The sequence below is a fragment of the Sturnus vulgaris genome, chromosome 3 (genome assembly GCF_052056855.1).
Source record: "Sturnus vulgaris isolate bStuVul1 chromosome 3, bStuVul1.hap1, whole genome shotgun sequence".
Classification (NCBI taxonomy): Eukaryota; Metazoa; Chordata; class Aves; order Passeriformes; family Sturnidae; genus Sturnus; species Sturnus vulgaris.
The window spans coordinates 6,302,050-6,316,299 of NC_142245.1; the positions used below are offsets into that span (position 1 = coordinate 6,302,050).

Below are 14,250 nucleotides of genomic sequence, written 5' to 3' on the forward strand. Positions count from 1 at the left end.
AGGTTCCTGTGGTGGAAAAGTGGGTTATCCTGTATTTTGTTTGTTTCCTTCTGTGTTTAAAGCAAGTACAACACGTTGAAATGAACATTAGTGAAAACACTGCCCATCAAATGTAAACGTCCCCCCTTGAATTTGACAGGAAAAGGGAAGTGCAAAGCAGCTTTCTTACGCATCTTTCATAGTCAGAGCAGTAATAAAAAGGGAAGTTGCCTCCCAATTTACAGTTGTGCCACACCTAAAATGCTCTGCTAGCACCTTATGTAAGTTTTGCTGGTGCAGAATATCTTTCAAGACTTGAAGCATGTTTCTTTTTTTCAATCTCAACTCAAAACCAGCAAACACTTCTTCTGGAGTGAGTCTCATGGGTCTACCCTTGCTGAAGATAGTGGGACATACCACTAGCAAAGCTCAGTGTCTAAATCCATTTTCATCCTTGCTGGAAGCTATTGGATTTGGGCTTGGTTTGATACTTTTTGGGTTGTTTTTTTAGCTTCCTGGATTGTGTCTTGTCCATGAGGTTACAGTATTTGTAGAATCTTACAGGGCTGTAAACTTTATTTGGTCATTCTTTTTCTTCCTGTAATTTCAGCTGTAAATTTTCATTTGGTGTGTGTCTTCACATTCTTACTTGTTGGACTTGAGAATCAGGTTTTCGTTTTGTTTCACTAAACAACAATTCAGAGGGATTCAGGCTCAGGTCTTGGATAAAATGGGCTGTTTTAAAATATTGCTGACTCCCCTTGTATTTGGTTTGCAGATACATCCGACTATATGGGAGAAAATTCAGCAGGGAGGATCACGTGCTGTTCATCAAACTGTTGTACGAGTTGGTGACAATTCCAAAGCTGGAGATCAGCATGATGCAAGGATTTGCACGCCTGCTGATCAACCTGTTAAAGTGAGTAGAGATTTCTGCTGACTGTGGAAACTTGTGTCTCAGAACAGTTGATCTCTTGCTCAATATTGTACTTTCTTGTGGCAGAGTTCTTGAAGGTTACTTCACTTTTCTGCCCTGTACAGTGCTGGTGGTTAAAGGGTTCTCTTGTGCAAACACCTTTCAAAGCTTTAGGAGTGGGACTGAAAGGAGACAAATGCCAGTTTTCCTCCCCTATCAGCTCAGAGAGCCAAGAATTAGGGCAGAATCTCAGATGAAAACTGGCTCACAACTCAATAATGTTTATTCCACTTAGTCAGGAAAAATCTTGACAGTGTCACTTGTGCTGAAGGCTGCCAGTGGCCAGCCTGGTCCTGCCTGGCCTTCCTGCAGTTTGTGCCAAATTGGGAGCAGGAATGGAGGTGTTCCCATGTGCAGCATGTCCGTGGCAGTGTTGAATCCTGAAGTGCTTGGTGTTTTGTTTCCTATTAGGAAAAAGGAACTGCTTTCCAGGGATGATTTAGAGTTACCATGGCGACCACTCTATGAAATGTTGGAAAGGATATTATACTCCAAAACAGAACATCTGGGATTAAATTGGTTTCCCAAGTAAGTTCACATTTTAAAACCTTTGATAGGCTGTTAGTACCTGCTTTAAAGTACTTTGTAATGTGCTTTTAATATCTGGGATTTGATACATGGGAAATATTCTGTTTCTGTTTTCACCAGACACCTTTCAATAATTGCATGCAGGACTGCACTGAATCATATATCTCCTTCTGCTGGTGGCTTGTGTTTGTCATGCTGTTTCTTTCTTTATGAATGTGATTAATTTTTAAATACATTGCAACAAGGACAGGGCTCTCACTCAACTTGTTTTAGGGTGATAACCCACAGCTGAATAAATTTAGGATGAAATATTAAACAGTATTGTTGTGGTTTAACCCTAGCTGGCAACTAAGCCTGGTTCCCTGCCCTTCCTGGTGGATTGGGGGAGAGAACTGGAAGGGTATAAGTGAGAAAACTTGTGGGTTGAGCTAAAGCTGGGTAATAATGTGAAGAAAATTAACTTAGCCCAGCCAAAACCAGCACAGGTACTAAGTTAAATGTAGCCTGTTCTCTTCTATAACACAGCAAAGTTGGGGGGGGAAAATAAATAAACGGTGCTGTCCTTCAATATCTGTGGTGTAATCATTCCCAGCATCTGGAATCCAGGTGTAAATCAGTCTGCACTCCAAGAAAAGTGGAATATTTTCTGTAGCAAATGCACATATTTACTCGAAGTGATGCCATGTTAGGGAGAAATAATTTATTTTCTGCAGTTAAGAATTTTAGGCATGTTCTGCTGATTTTAAAAGTGAAAACTTGTTTTCTTTGCTTTCTCTGCACTGTCAGTCCCTCTCCATCTGTCAGATTTTCAGACTTAAAATTTTCATAATTATCCCAGTCAGAGAAAGTCCTGCTCTATAAATTACAAATTATAAAAGATAGCACATGGATAATGCATTATCTTTGGTTGAATTGAAGCTTTATGTCAAGAAATGCAGGTGAAAGTGCTTCATTTGCTTTTGCTTTTAAAAGAATAATTTGCTGAGTGATACTGAAGCACTGCCACTGATTCCTGAGGGGAAGAGCCTATTGCTGATAAGGAACACGAACAGGAAATATATGGAGCATTTCAGGCTGAATTTCTTGAAAATAATCAGTTTGCTGAATTGAACTATTTTGGTAATTGTAGATAAAATGTGAAAGAGCAGAGCCTTCCTTGGTTTATTTTATTTTCTTTATTTTTGTGCTGGCACACCTTGCTCTGGGGGGATGGTGTTGAGTAAGTGCTCACCGTGTAGGGGGGAGGGAACTTTTCCAGGAAGATAAAGGAGGTTAAGCAGGAAGGAAGATTTCTGTTGTGAAGATCTGACTGAAGCATTCAGTTTTTATTAATTTTATTCCATGTCAGACACTCGATGCAGTGCGATTCCTTCTCATACAGTGCTCATCCTTTTTTGAGGGGTATCTTTTTGGTGGAAGTCAAGATTTTAAAAGCTGATTTGTAGCTGTTTAATTAATCTCCTGTTTTAATTGAATTTTATTTTTGTTTACATTCAGTTCATATCGACCAGGCTGGTCTTCACCTAAAACATTTGTGCTTAATGTATTACATAGGTGGTAAGAATGATTCTTTTATTGTTGTTGTTGTTGAGCTCTGGCCAATGTCCCTTCTGCATGTTGGGTTGGACTGTAACACTGTCACACAGGTGAAATTCTCTGCATAAATAATTGTATTTGGAAGGCCAATGTTAACCTGACACCACTGGTTATGAGAATGTCGCACTGGATGTAAACCTTGCTAATTGGGGACCCAAGCAGTGTGTGTGGAGTGGCTCTCCAGAGCTCTGTTCTAACTAATTTAACCAGCAAATGTATTTCAGGGGTTTGAATGAGAGCTAAGTTTCCATTGGAGCAATTGTTGTGTGTGATTATGGATAAAATCACCATTGGTGCAGGAGCACGTTCCAGGGTGAAGGTACCATCCTCTTAAATCCAGTGAAATCATGGAAAGTGCTTTAGCAGTGAGATAATGGCTTCTGGAAAATCCACCCAGCAGCAACCTTGGGGCTGTCAAGAGCTTCTGTGTCAAGAGTTCACTGGGAATTTTTGTAGGGAAGCAGTATCAGGAGTTTTGGTGCATGATAAATGCAGAAAACTGGTGGAAGTGGCAGTAGGATTGCAGTGGGGTTTGCTTTGTTTGGGTTTTTTTTAGAAACAAGGGCTTAGTTGTACTAATCCAGTGAGAGATGGCTCACTGTACTTATGAGATCACTAAAATAATTGGTGAAACTGTAGCTGCTTGCCCTTTCCATTGTCTTAATTTAAGCTCTGTGCTGGAGCCTCCACTTCAGGACTAGACTTTACCTTCAGGCCTTCTCCTGAAAAACTGAAATTTGTCTGTTTTTTCATAATGTAATAGTCAACTCTCTCACTTTGTATGTTAATCATTTTAACTGAAACATATTTCCCTATGTAAATGCAAGGAAAAAAAAACCCAACAATTTGCAAATCAGTATCACCATACCCTTCCCAAAAGAAGAAAATAATCCTGTAGTGCCAAAAAAGCCAACAGTGATAGGTGTTAAAAGTGGTGTTGGGTGTTTTTTTAATGTACTTCCCCAGCTGCACTGTCCTGTCCTTTCCCAACAGTCCCATAATGGGAATATTCCAGGATGTCTCCTGTAGCTGGGCTGTACTTCAACACTCTCTTGAATGGAAGTCCCTGGGGAAAAAATCATCTTGCTGTTGCTTTTTGTTTTCTGGCTTCCTAAATTTGTGACCAAAAGAGAGGAGAGAACATCCCAATCTTTCTCCTTTGCTCTCTCACACTGACAGATGCTGAGATCTGAGTAAAAACTCATTAATTTTAAAAATTTGTTGATCTTTGGCCTCAGTGTTTGTTGAAATTTCTGTCCTTCAGGTTTTCCTTAGTGAGAGCTGACTTAAGTGGAGTGAGTCTGGAGAGAGCTTGTTTGTTTTTGTCACCCAAACATTTATCATGTGAATTTTTAATGCTCTTAAGGAATGTGCTGGTTCATGCTTTATTTATCTGCTCTTGGAACAACTGTTATCTTTTTTCTAACTCCTTCAAAGACAATATTCACTTGAAGCCAGGATCTTCCTGAGCTTCCTGCAGAGTTTGGTTTTCTTTTTGTTTAATGACTTTATTTTGTTCAATTTCCACATTTTAGAGTCAGTTAGCTTGGAATTGTTTTTCTGGGGGAGGTTCTGAGTTGCCTTTGTCACTGTTGCATAAAACACACAGAAATTTTGCATCTTCTTGGGCACTGTTTGACTGAAGCAGTGCTCTGAGGGCTGGGTGGGCTTTTGCTGGCTTGTGTTGTTGAAGGGAGTTGGTGATTTATCCATTTTTTATTTCTCCTGGCTGTGTGGGATCAGTTTACTTCACATAGGCCTGGAGAGACAATAGTACATGTTCAGTATTTGTGTGTCTCAAAATTAATTGCTCTTGGTAAAATTCTAAAGATGGCACATTTGCATCATCTTTTTCTGAGCAGAAAAGCATTTTTCAATGCTCTTTTGGGGTGATGAATGAAAGGATGCAATATTTCTATTTCTAGAGAAAGTATATCTAAAAGATGTAAGAATTTGTTCTGCCAGAACTGGTTTTTTTTTTTTTTTCATTCAGAGAATGTTTTTGGGTAAAAGTGCAAGTTAGTCTTGAGATGGTTGTGTAATAAATGGAAGGTTTGAAGAAGGTGACAATTTACTACCTTTGTGCTTGCGTGGGTTGATCACTCTCTGCTCCCCCTCCCTTTCATTCTTTGAATTTATTCTGAGATTTAGTCTTTTTAAAGGTTTGATGGCATCCTGTGACAATAGGTGACAATAGGTGTTGAAATGATTTCTCAGATAAGTGTTCTTGCTGTGGATGAAAGCACTTCTAAAATCAGCTGTTACTTGGGAGGGACTCCAGTGAAATAACCCTTGATTTGCAGATAATTCATTTCTTTTTAGAACCACTGGACAAAACCCAGGACAAATAATGGTGTTTGGAGCCTAAAACCAACAAGTTGTCTTTATTTATCTTACAAATATTCATGAATTCCACAAACCCATTTTTCTATGTTTTCCTCTCCCCTAGAAGTCACTTTGCTGGTTGTTCTACTGGTGGTTCGTGGACAAAATGCAGGATGTCATTCAAATTTCACTTCCATGAAATGGTAGTAATTCTTCACTTAAATGCAGGAAGTGCCAGAGTAGTGTATAAAAAATAGGACCAGGAGTTGAGCAGAGAAATTTTAATAGTTCCAGTTAGGTCTGTGGAGAAGGCAATTAGCTAATGCATGTTCAAAGAAGACATCTAATTGCATCAACATTATCTTAAGCTCTGGAGGGAAAGGTCAGCAAATGGTTGTTTCTTTTATGCTGTCTCTGAAATGTAGTAATATATTATTCCTAACATTTTTTTTTGTCCTTTCAGTTCTGTAGAAAGTGTCCTGAAAACACTTGTGAAGAGCTGCAGGCCGTAAGTATTTGTTTCATGATTTTTACTTATTTTCCTATCTTTAATATTAATTAAGGAAGGAGGGGAAAAGTGTCTAAAAGACCCCACTCTGTCATTGCTTGGTTGCTGTTTGAAAGCTTGGTGTGGAGGGTAGGGGTTTTCTGGGGTTTATTTTTCCTTTTTAGCAGCCTTGGTTGCAATAATTCTGTTGTATAAGAAATGTATCTAATATGCATTTTAAATACTGCATTGCATGTATACTTAGTGTGTTTTAAAAGAAATTAAATCATCAGTGTTCCTGTAATGTTTCTATAAATGATCCTTGTGCCTGAAGTGATTTTTTTTTTTTTTTATATTGCATCAAAAGTGAGTAATAGTTGATTTGGATCAGCCTTCACAGTGAAATGGTTTTGCATTGCACAGATTCTTCTCTGGTCCAACAAGACAGGAATATTTTTAATTGGTGGTCTTAAAATGATGCACCACAATGTCCTTGATTTACCTGTGTTTTGTGAAGGTTTTTGGAGGTGAGAGCTGCCTGCCTTTGGCCCTTGGGCACATGGTTTTAGTCGAAAATGAACATTTATGATAAATTAATAGCTAGTTTTCCATATGCTTAAAAAGAGGCAAATTTTAAAGCCAATCATGTGCAGATTCAATGGTTTCATTGTTTTCAGGTATTTCCCAGAAGATGCCACTGCAGAAATGCTGGATGAGTGGAGGCCTTTGATGTGTCCCTTCGATGTGACCATGCAGAAGGCCATCACCTACTTTGAGCTCTTCCTGCCCACCACCCTTCCCCCTGAACTTCACCACAAGGGTTTCAAGTAGGTGGCACTGAAGAATAAAATCTTCTACAGGATGATTTGAAGTCACTGGTGGCTTTCCAGCAGCATTTTTGGCAGGGATTCAAGGCAGAAACTCTGTCAACCTGTTTCTTTGGTGAAAGTAACCTACAGGAATCTTGGTCCCTCTTCCCTAACTGAATAAAGCACACAGAAATCAAACTAAATTGAATTAAGTGGAGTCTGTAAAGGTGAATTTAAGTCAGGGACTGGTATGGAGTGTTTGCATTCTTGGCCTCAGGTGAATTCAGAGGAGGAGCTAATGACACTTGTGACCACTGATCAAAAGGGACAAATTTCACAGTGCGAGGCAGAGAGAGGTGAAGTGTCACTTGTTTTTATCTGGTTTACCTGTGTTGGGATGGCAGAGCTGAGGTAGATGAGGAAACTCCTGGAGAGACAGTTTTGTGAAAGGGGGATAAAAAAAAGAGGAGGAATAAAGAAAAAAAGCAAGGACTAAAAGGTAGATTTGGGAATATGCTGTGAGTGGCAAATTGAAACAAGTGTGTATCCATGTTGATCCCTGTTCTTGCTGAATGAATTGAGGGATAGGTGAATTCCTGCAACCACCTGGCAAAGTGAGGGTTAAATATTCAGTGAGGAAACTGCTTTCTCAGTGTTAAAATTATTTTGCTTCTGTTTTCTTTCAGGCTTTGGTTTGATGAATTTATAGGCCTTTGGGTGTCGGTTCAAAATCTTCCCCAGTGGGAAGGGGTAAGTGTTTGCTTTTCACTTACACTGGAAGAAATCCTCATTTAAATATTCCTACAATGTGCTTGCAAGGAATTGAAGCCAAACAGTGATATAATGGATTTTTTCCCTTCTGCTTTAACCAGTACAAGAAAGCAGAGACAATAATTTCATTATTGTTAGCAAGCAATTACTGTCTAAATAAATGAGACTGCAGTTGTGCTTGGTGAACATTGTCTAATGGCCAGCTCAGGCAGCTTTTCATTCCAGCCTTGGGAATGCTGACATTTCCCAGACTGCCTGCTAATATTTAGAATTATGCAAAGTGCAGTTGTGATTTCTAGAAATTACACTTCTGTCCTGTCTTTTAATTATATCTCGGATGGTCCCTAATTTTGAGTGGTGGTTTTGCCTTCACTGCAACGAGCTGCTGTAGTTTTTGAGATACAATAAGGAACCTGCACTCTCTTTGGCCAAAAATTCCCTTGGGCTGTATCTGTCAAGGCACATAGTCTGCCATGTAGCTGTGTGCCCCTGCTGTGTGTCTCATGTGAGGAGATCCAAAGCTGGGAAATGAAAACCTCCCTGTGGAGGCAGCCCCAGCAGCAGCTCAGGTGCTGTTGGTGTCGGCTGAGCTGTGCCTTGGCTTTGCTGCAGTGAAACTTGGCCTATCCCCAGTTTTTTTTTCCCCTGCTCAGTATGAACATAAGCTCATTGGCCATCTGGTTCCTTTTACTAATCTCCTGCCTGGATACACAAGGAGAACTTCTCTGTGTCTGAGGAGAAAGCTGATTTCCAAAGCATACATTCCATGGGTCTTCCTGCCTTGCAGCACAAATCCAGGGAGGCAGCCTTGGGCCCAGCACTTGGCAGTTGTCCAGATTCAAACACTGGTGATGCCCAAGCTGGTTTTGAGATTCTGTGTTCTCTGATGATTCTCCCCTCACCCCCCAAAAAATCATAATTCTGTCTATTCCTCTTGACAGAACTGTGACAGCCTGCACTTGAACATCATGATTTAGTTTGTTTCTGTCAAACTGTGTAACAAATAATCATCAGCACTCTTTCACAACTTATCTCTGATATTTTTTCCCTCTTCCACTGTATTCTGACAGTTTGTTTTCTTTTTTTCCCAAAGCTTTCACTTCTTGTTTGCTTTTCTGTCGTGTCCATTTCCTAAAGTCAGGTTCATTCCGTCAGGCTGGGATGCAGATAATTAGACACAAGGGTTCTGACTCTGCAATCCAATTTAAGCCTCTGTATGCTGCAAGCTTTTCCTCAGCTTGCTTTGGCAGGAATTAGACTTGCTGTTTGAAGAGGAGCTGTGGAATCAATTCCATGTGTGCATAGTAAGGATCTCTTTCAGTGGGTATTTCCTCAGACCAAATGAAAAAGGCAGATCTTTAAAGAAACTGTAACCCTTGTCTTTAGGCTGTCTGTTGTCCTGATTTGAACTTGGGGGTTTTCCAAAGCTGTCATGTCCTTCAGCCTGAGAGGTGACCTGTTCCTCTGGCCTATCTGTCTCAGAATTAGGCAGGATTATTTAAGGCCCTTCCTTTTGGCTTTGTCATTGCTTCAAAATACTGATAGAGGCATCAAGAGCCTGGCAGGTCTTTCCTGATTTGAAGAAGCTCCTAAAAACAGAGTTGGTGGGTGATGTGCTTTTCATCATCAGGGTACAAGAGTGAGAATTTCATCTCCTTCTTCTGGTGATGGAGTGTCTAATTCTTCATGGGCAGTCACAGACTGCCCTCCCAGCTGACAGCTGATGCCTGTGACCTTTACAAGCCACTGATGGGTTTAAACCAAAGCACACAAATGTGACAGCCAGCAGCACACACTGAGTAGGATGGATCCTGCAGGAACTAATTGTCCTGAACAGCTAAATATTGGGAAAAGCTAGATGGATGAGTTGGTGGCATTTTCCTTCTATGTCTGTACAAATGCTATTTTAGGCCAGTGAAACACTTGATGGAGTGAAATCTCCCTCCCCAAGTGCTTTTAGTGCCATGGGTAGCTTTTATCCTGTGTATATCAAGTAGCTGGAGGGCTTTGCATCTTTTATTCTCAATACATTCTAATGAATACTCTCTTTTTTCTGGTTATTTTCAGCATCTAGTCAATCTTTTTGCTCGCTTGGCCACTGACAACATTGGGTACATAGACTGGGATCCATATGTACCAAAGGTAACAGTGCTCATTTCATGATATGCCTTAATTATCTTGCTTGGTGGGTTTGATTTATTAAATCACCTTTGGATTAGGAAATTAATTTATGACAATGTTTGTTTTTCTTCTTGTCAGATTTTTACTAGGATTTTGAGGAGTTTAAATCTGCCAGTGGGAAGTAATCAGGTGGTTGTTCCAAGATTCTTAACAAATGCTTACGATGTAGGACATGCAGTCATGTGGATCACAGCCATGATGGTGAGTAACCACTTCATAAAATGAAACAAAAATGAATTCAAAGCTTCAAACATGTATTTAAGATGAATATTTGTTCTGCTGAGCTCACTGCAAAGTGTGATATTGCCAAGTCCATCATTCCACTGTCTGTGGAATGGGGCTGGAAAGGTTTGTGTCACAGCTGCTGCCAGTGGCATTTGGGAAAGGAGCAGGCACCTGTTGGAGTGTGAACCTCAGCAGATGGGATGGAGAGAATTTGCTCTTGGTACTGAGCTGAGGGTGGGATGTGCTTTGCTGCTTTGAGGTCTTGCTATGGGGAGAACACACCCGTGCCTCGTGCTGCTGTTACCTGTTGATTTTATCATGGTCTGTGTGATAAAATTCTGTGGTTTCTTTGTTTCAGGGTGGACCAAGTAAGCTGGTGCAGAAGCACTTGTCTGGCTTGTTCAATAGCATTGCCTCTTTCTACCATCCCTCAAACAACGGGCGCTGGCTGGTGAGTCGAGTGCTTTGGGTGGCAAGACAAGAACTTTGGCTGGGATTTCAACCTGTCAGCCCTGTGTGCTCCAGATTGTCTGCTGATGTGTGGTGCTTGGAGCCTTGGATTATCAAGATCCACGATTGCACTGTCATTCAAATCGTGCTCCTATTCTCATGTCAGTGCAGAGGTGCAAAACAAGACATCTGATTTGGATATAGCCAGGAAAAAGAAGTTGGCACTTGAAATGAAGCTGACACACACCAGCAGTATTACCTGTGTGATGTTGCTTTTTCCTTACTGACCTATTGCCTCCAAGTTACAGAAATCTAAGATGGGCCTTGGGGCAACTTGGTCTAGTGGAAGGAAGCGCATGGCAGGGCTTGGAACTGCATGAGCTTTGGTGTCCCTTCCAACCCAACCCACTCTGTGATTCTATTTAACGAAGCAAAAAGGATTTTTAATGCATTGTCTAGTTTGAAACATAATTTCTTGATGGTGTAACTAGAGGAATCTTCTGTTAAAGAGTGTAAGAAATCTCCCTTTGATAGCTGGTGGAAAATAGAGATTAAAACAGCAAGGCTGGTCACAGCAGTGCAAAGACAGCTGGCTTGTTCTTCAATAGGGTATTTGCTTACATGTGAATGTGCAGAGATATCCTAATTATGTAAATAATCTTGATGGTATAAATTTTATGTGATTTTCATGACTTTTTCAATCATGAGGCACAGTGCTGGCAGCACAGTTACTGACATTTTGGGCAACGAAGTTTAGCGACAAATTCTGAACGTTGTTTTATAGAGCTCTTCTGAGTGCTCCTTTATTGTGCCTGTGTAATTCCAAGGTCTTGCCTTACTAATTTTTTGTTGTTGAGCAGCTCAGGTCGTGCAGCTGCCAAAGGCACTGACCAGGATTTGTGGTGTGTTCCCAGAACAAGCTGATGAAGCTGCTGCAGAGGCTGCCCAGCAGCGTGGTGAGGCGGCTGCACCGCGAGCGCTACAAGAAGGTGACCTGGTTAACTCCTGTCCCCGAGAGCCACAAGCTCACAGACCAGGACGTGACAGACTTCGTGCAGTGCATCATCCAGCCCGTTCTCCTGGCAATGTTCAGCAAAACTGGGAGCCTGGAGGCTGCCCAAGCCCTGCAGAACCTCGCACTGATGCGTCCTGAATTAGTAATTCCACCCGTACTTGAGAAGTGAGTTTTGCAGGAGCGCTGCAACATCCTTCCCAAGAAATCAATAGGAAAAGCAGTCACATTAAATAATAAATGAATTGCTTGCAGTGAGAGGAGCTGCTGATGCACCCTCCTGAGCAATCACCTCAATCAGAATTGGGAGCAAGGGAGAGCTCAATTTTTTAATTAATTCGATTTGTTTGTTCTTTGGTTGTTTTTGGTTTTTTTTAACACCTGGCAAGTGGCATAATTCTGGGAGCTGTTGACAGCCATGTGCTTTAGGGTAGGCAGTCCTCAGGTGACTTTAATTTCTGGGAGCATTTTGTATCAGATAGTGGGTGGATCCGATGAAAAAGCGACTTTACATCCTTTATTCTTAGGCCACCTGGTAGGTGCCAAATACACGGGATGGTTGTGTAGCAATAAGGATATATTTTATATTTCTGCTTGGCTCAGAGCATGTTACAGGTTGTTTAAAATCACTGGCATTGCTTGCTCTGTAATTGCCATACTGTGTGCCTCGGGGAAATACTTGGTTTGTACTATTTCCTAATGCCTCGATGCCTGAAATTTCCAAAGAAAAATGGTGCTCCTTCCTGCTCCACTGAAAGCTTTCCCCCTAGCCCCCATCTATATTCCCTGTGCAGCTTTTTGTACTTTAGCAAAACAGCCGAGGAATGAGTTTGATTGAAGAGCCCTTCCCGTGTTCCACACCTCCCTGACTCAGCTGTTTGTAAAAACTTGATAAATCCACTCTGACAAAACATCCAAGCAGGACAGCAGTGCTGGCTGGGGCTGCCCTTTCTGTTTTGAGAGCACACCCAAGGTCTGCTCTGTAGTTCAGACTATCCCTGGCATGTTTGCCTTGGCTGCAGTTCCAGAAGTTTTGGGTGAGCTGTGCTCTGGATGACGTAGGGCAGGGGTAGCTTTGTGACTCCTGTCTGAGCTGGAGGCTGTTGGTAACAGCAGGAAGTGTTGTTATGCAGTTTGCTTAAAAAGTATTAAGTGTTTAAAAAAAAAAGGTTTAAAAATCACAGTAACTTCTCAGGTTTTGATAAAGAGGTCTGGATTCTAGTGTAACATGAAGTCAGAGGTCCCCTCTCTGTTAGAGGCAGCCAAGGCACGTTTTCATGTTTGCCACAAGAACCTTAGAGCTGGCATTGCTTCCAAGTCCAAAGAGGGAAATCACGGTGGCTTTGGATGCAGGAGCACAGGCAGTTCTTCATTCCTGTGCTGCAGCTGCTCAGGAGGCCTTTAATCCTGACCTGATCCAATGGAAGGAGCATTGTAACAAAACAATTTTGGAAACATTACAATTTTTTTTTTGTCTTTAGTGCAGAAAATACCATGTGCAATCCACTTCTATTTTCTTTGAAGGCTTTAGAAACATTACTGTAGCCAATCTGCCTCCTATTTTCCAGAACATATCCTGCACTTGAGACCCTGACAGAGCCTCATCAGCTCACAGCCACCCTGAGCTGTGTCATTGGAGTAGCTCGGAGCCTGGTGTCCGGGGGGAAGTGGTTTCCTGAGGGTCCCACACACATGCTACCTCTGCTGATGAGAGCCTTGCCTGGGGTGGACCCAAATGACTTCAGCAAGTGCATGGTGAGTGGACAAATACTGCCTGTTTTTATTAGCTAACTAATAGTATAATTTATATTGAAATATCTTTATGTTTCTCTGGAAGTAGGTAACTCCCGTGCCCAGAATTTATCAGCCTGGTTTTTTTTTCTGCACGATTTTACTCCTAAAAAGTTAACTATTTACAAGCCTCTTTGGCTCATTTAGCAGAGCAAAGTGGTTGTGATAAGCATTATACTGACTTTTTGGGCTGTTCTGAAAAGCAGGATTAAATAGCTGCTCCACAGCTCCTAGCAAATATTCCTAGTCTTAAGATCAAAAGGAAGCCCTTTATCACTAGGTTTTCATTATATTAAGTTATAAAAGTCCATATTTTCAGAAATTCATATTGATTGACTTAAAACAATGTGAATATTGGGGTTTTATAGCTTTAAAATTCCCACACACAGAATAATGCCTATGGTACTTAGAAAATTGAGACTGTTTTTACAGTGCTGCCTATGAAGTTCTATATATGAAATCTAAATAGCTGTTGAAGTTTAGGGTGGAAGAATGGAGGTCTGGATTTAAAATTTTTTAGTATAATTTTCTTCAGATCCTATACCTTAACTGTAAAGGCTTTTTTTTAATGTGTAGATACAATAACACTCCTTAAAGAGCTATTTGTACTTCTCAACAGATTACATTCCAGTTCATTGCAACATTTTCTACTCTGGTGCCTTTAGTAGATTGTTCATCTGTATTGCAAGAAAGAGATGATCTTTCAGAGGTAAGAGTGCTGGGTTGGTATAAAAACAAAGCTGTCACTTAATTTTCAATTTAATTTCTAGCAGCATATGCAAAGATATGAATCCTGTTTGTTTCTATCAGTGCAGCTGATGCCAGTGTGAAAATAGGCTTTAGCGATGGTTCTTGTTGTAGAGAATGTTAAATTCAGGCAATTTAATGTTTTTATGTCAAAACTAAATTGCTCAGGGCCCTGTGTGGTGTCATTTGACTTGGAGCTTTCCCTGCCTTGAGGAGGATATTGGACTCTGCAGTTATTTTAAATAGTGCATTGGATGGGTTTTTTTCCTTCATTTTCCAGGGCTGTTTTCTTCCTAAAGAAACCCCTGCTATTCTTGGAAGTCCAGCTTCCCTTCCCTGATTGAGAATCTATTGCTTTCCCTCCAGATACTTG

General features: G+C 40.9%; 1 protein-coding gene across 1 annotated transcript in view; it reads left to right on the forward strand.

Moving 5' to 3' along the window:
- The window catches only part of PSME4 (proteasome activator subunit 4), a 43,225-nt gene that overhangs the window by 5,076 nt on the left and 23,899 nt on the right, over positions 1-14,250 (forward strand). The window contains exons 2-12 of the mRNA XM_014895143.2: positions 758-898; positions 1,367-1,483; positions 5,868-5,912; positions 6,569-6,718; positions 7,387-7,450; positions 9,539-9,613; positions 9,731-9,853; positions 10,236-10,328; positions 11,242-11,507; positions 12,908-13,094; positions 13,750-13,839. Coding sequence (XP_014750629.1) covers positions 758-898; positions 1,367-1,483; positions 5,868-5,912; positions 6,569-6,718; positions 7,387-7,450; positions 9,539-9,613; positions 9,731-9,853; positions 10,236-10,328; positions 11,242-11,507; positions 12,908-13,094; positions 13,750-13,839 — 1,351 coding nt within the window. The remainder of the gene's footprint in view (positions 1-757; positions 899-1,366; positions 1,484-5,867; positions 5,913-6,568; positions 6,719-7,386; positions 7,451-9,538; positions 9,614-9,730; positions 9,854-10,235; positions 10,329-11,241; positions 11,508-12,907; positions 13,095-13,749; positions 13,840-14,250) is intronic.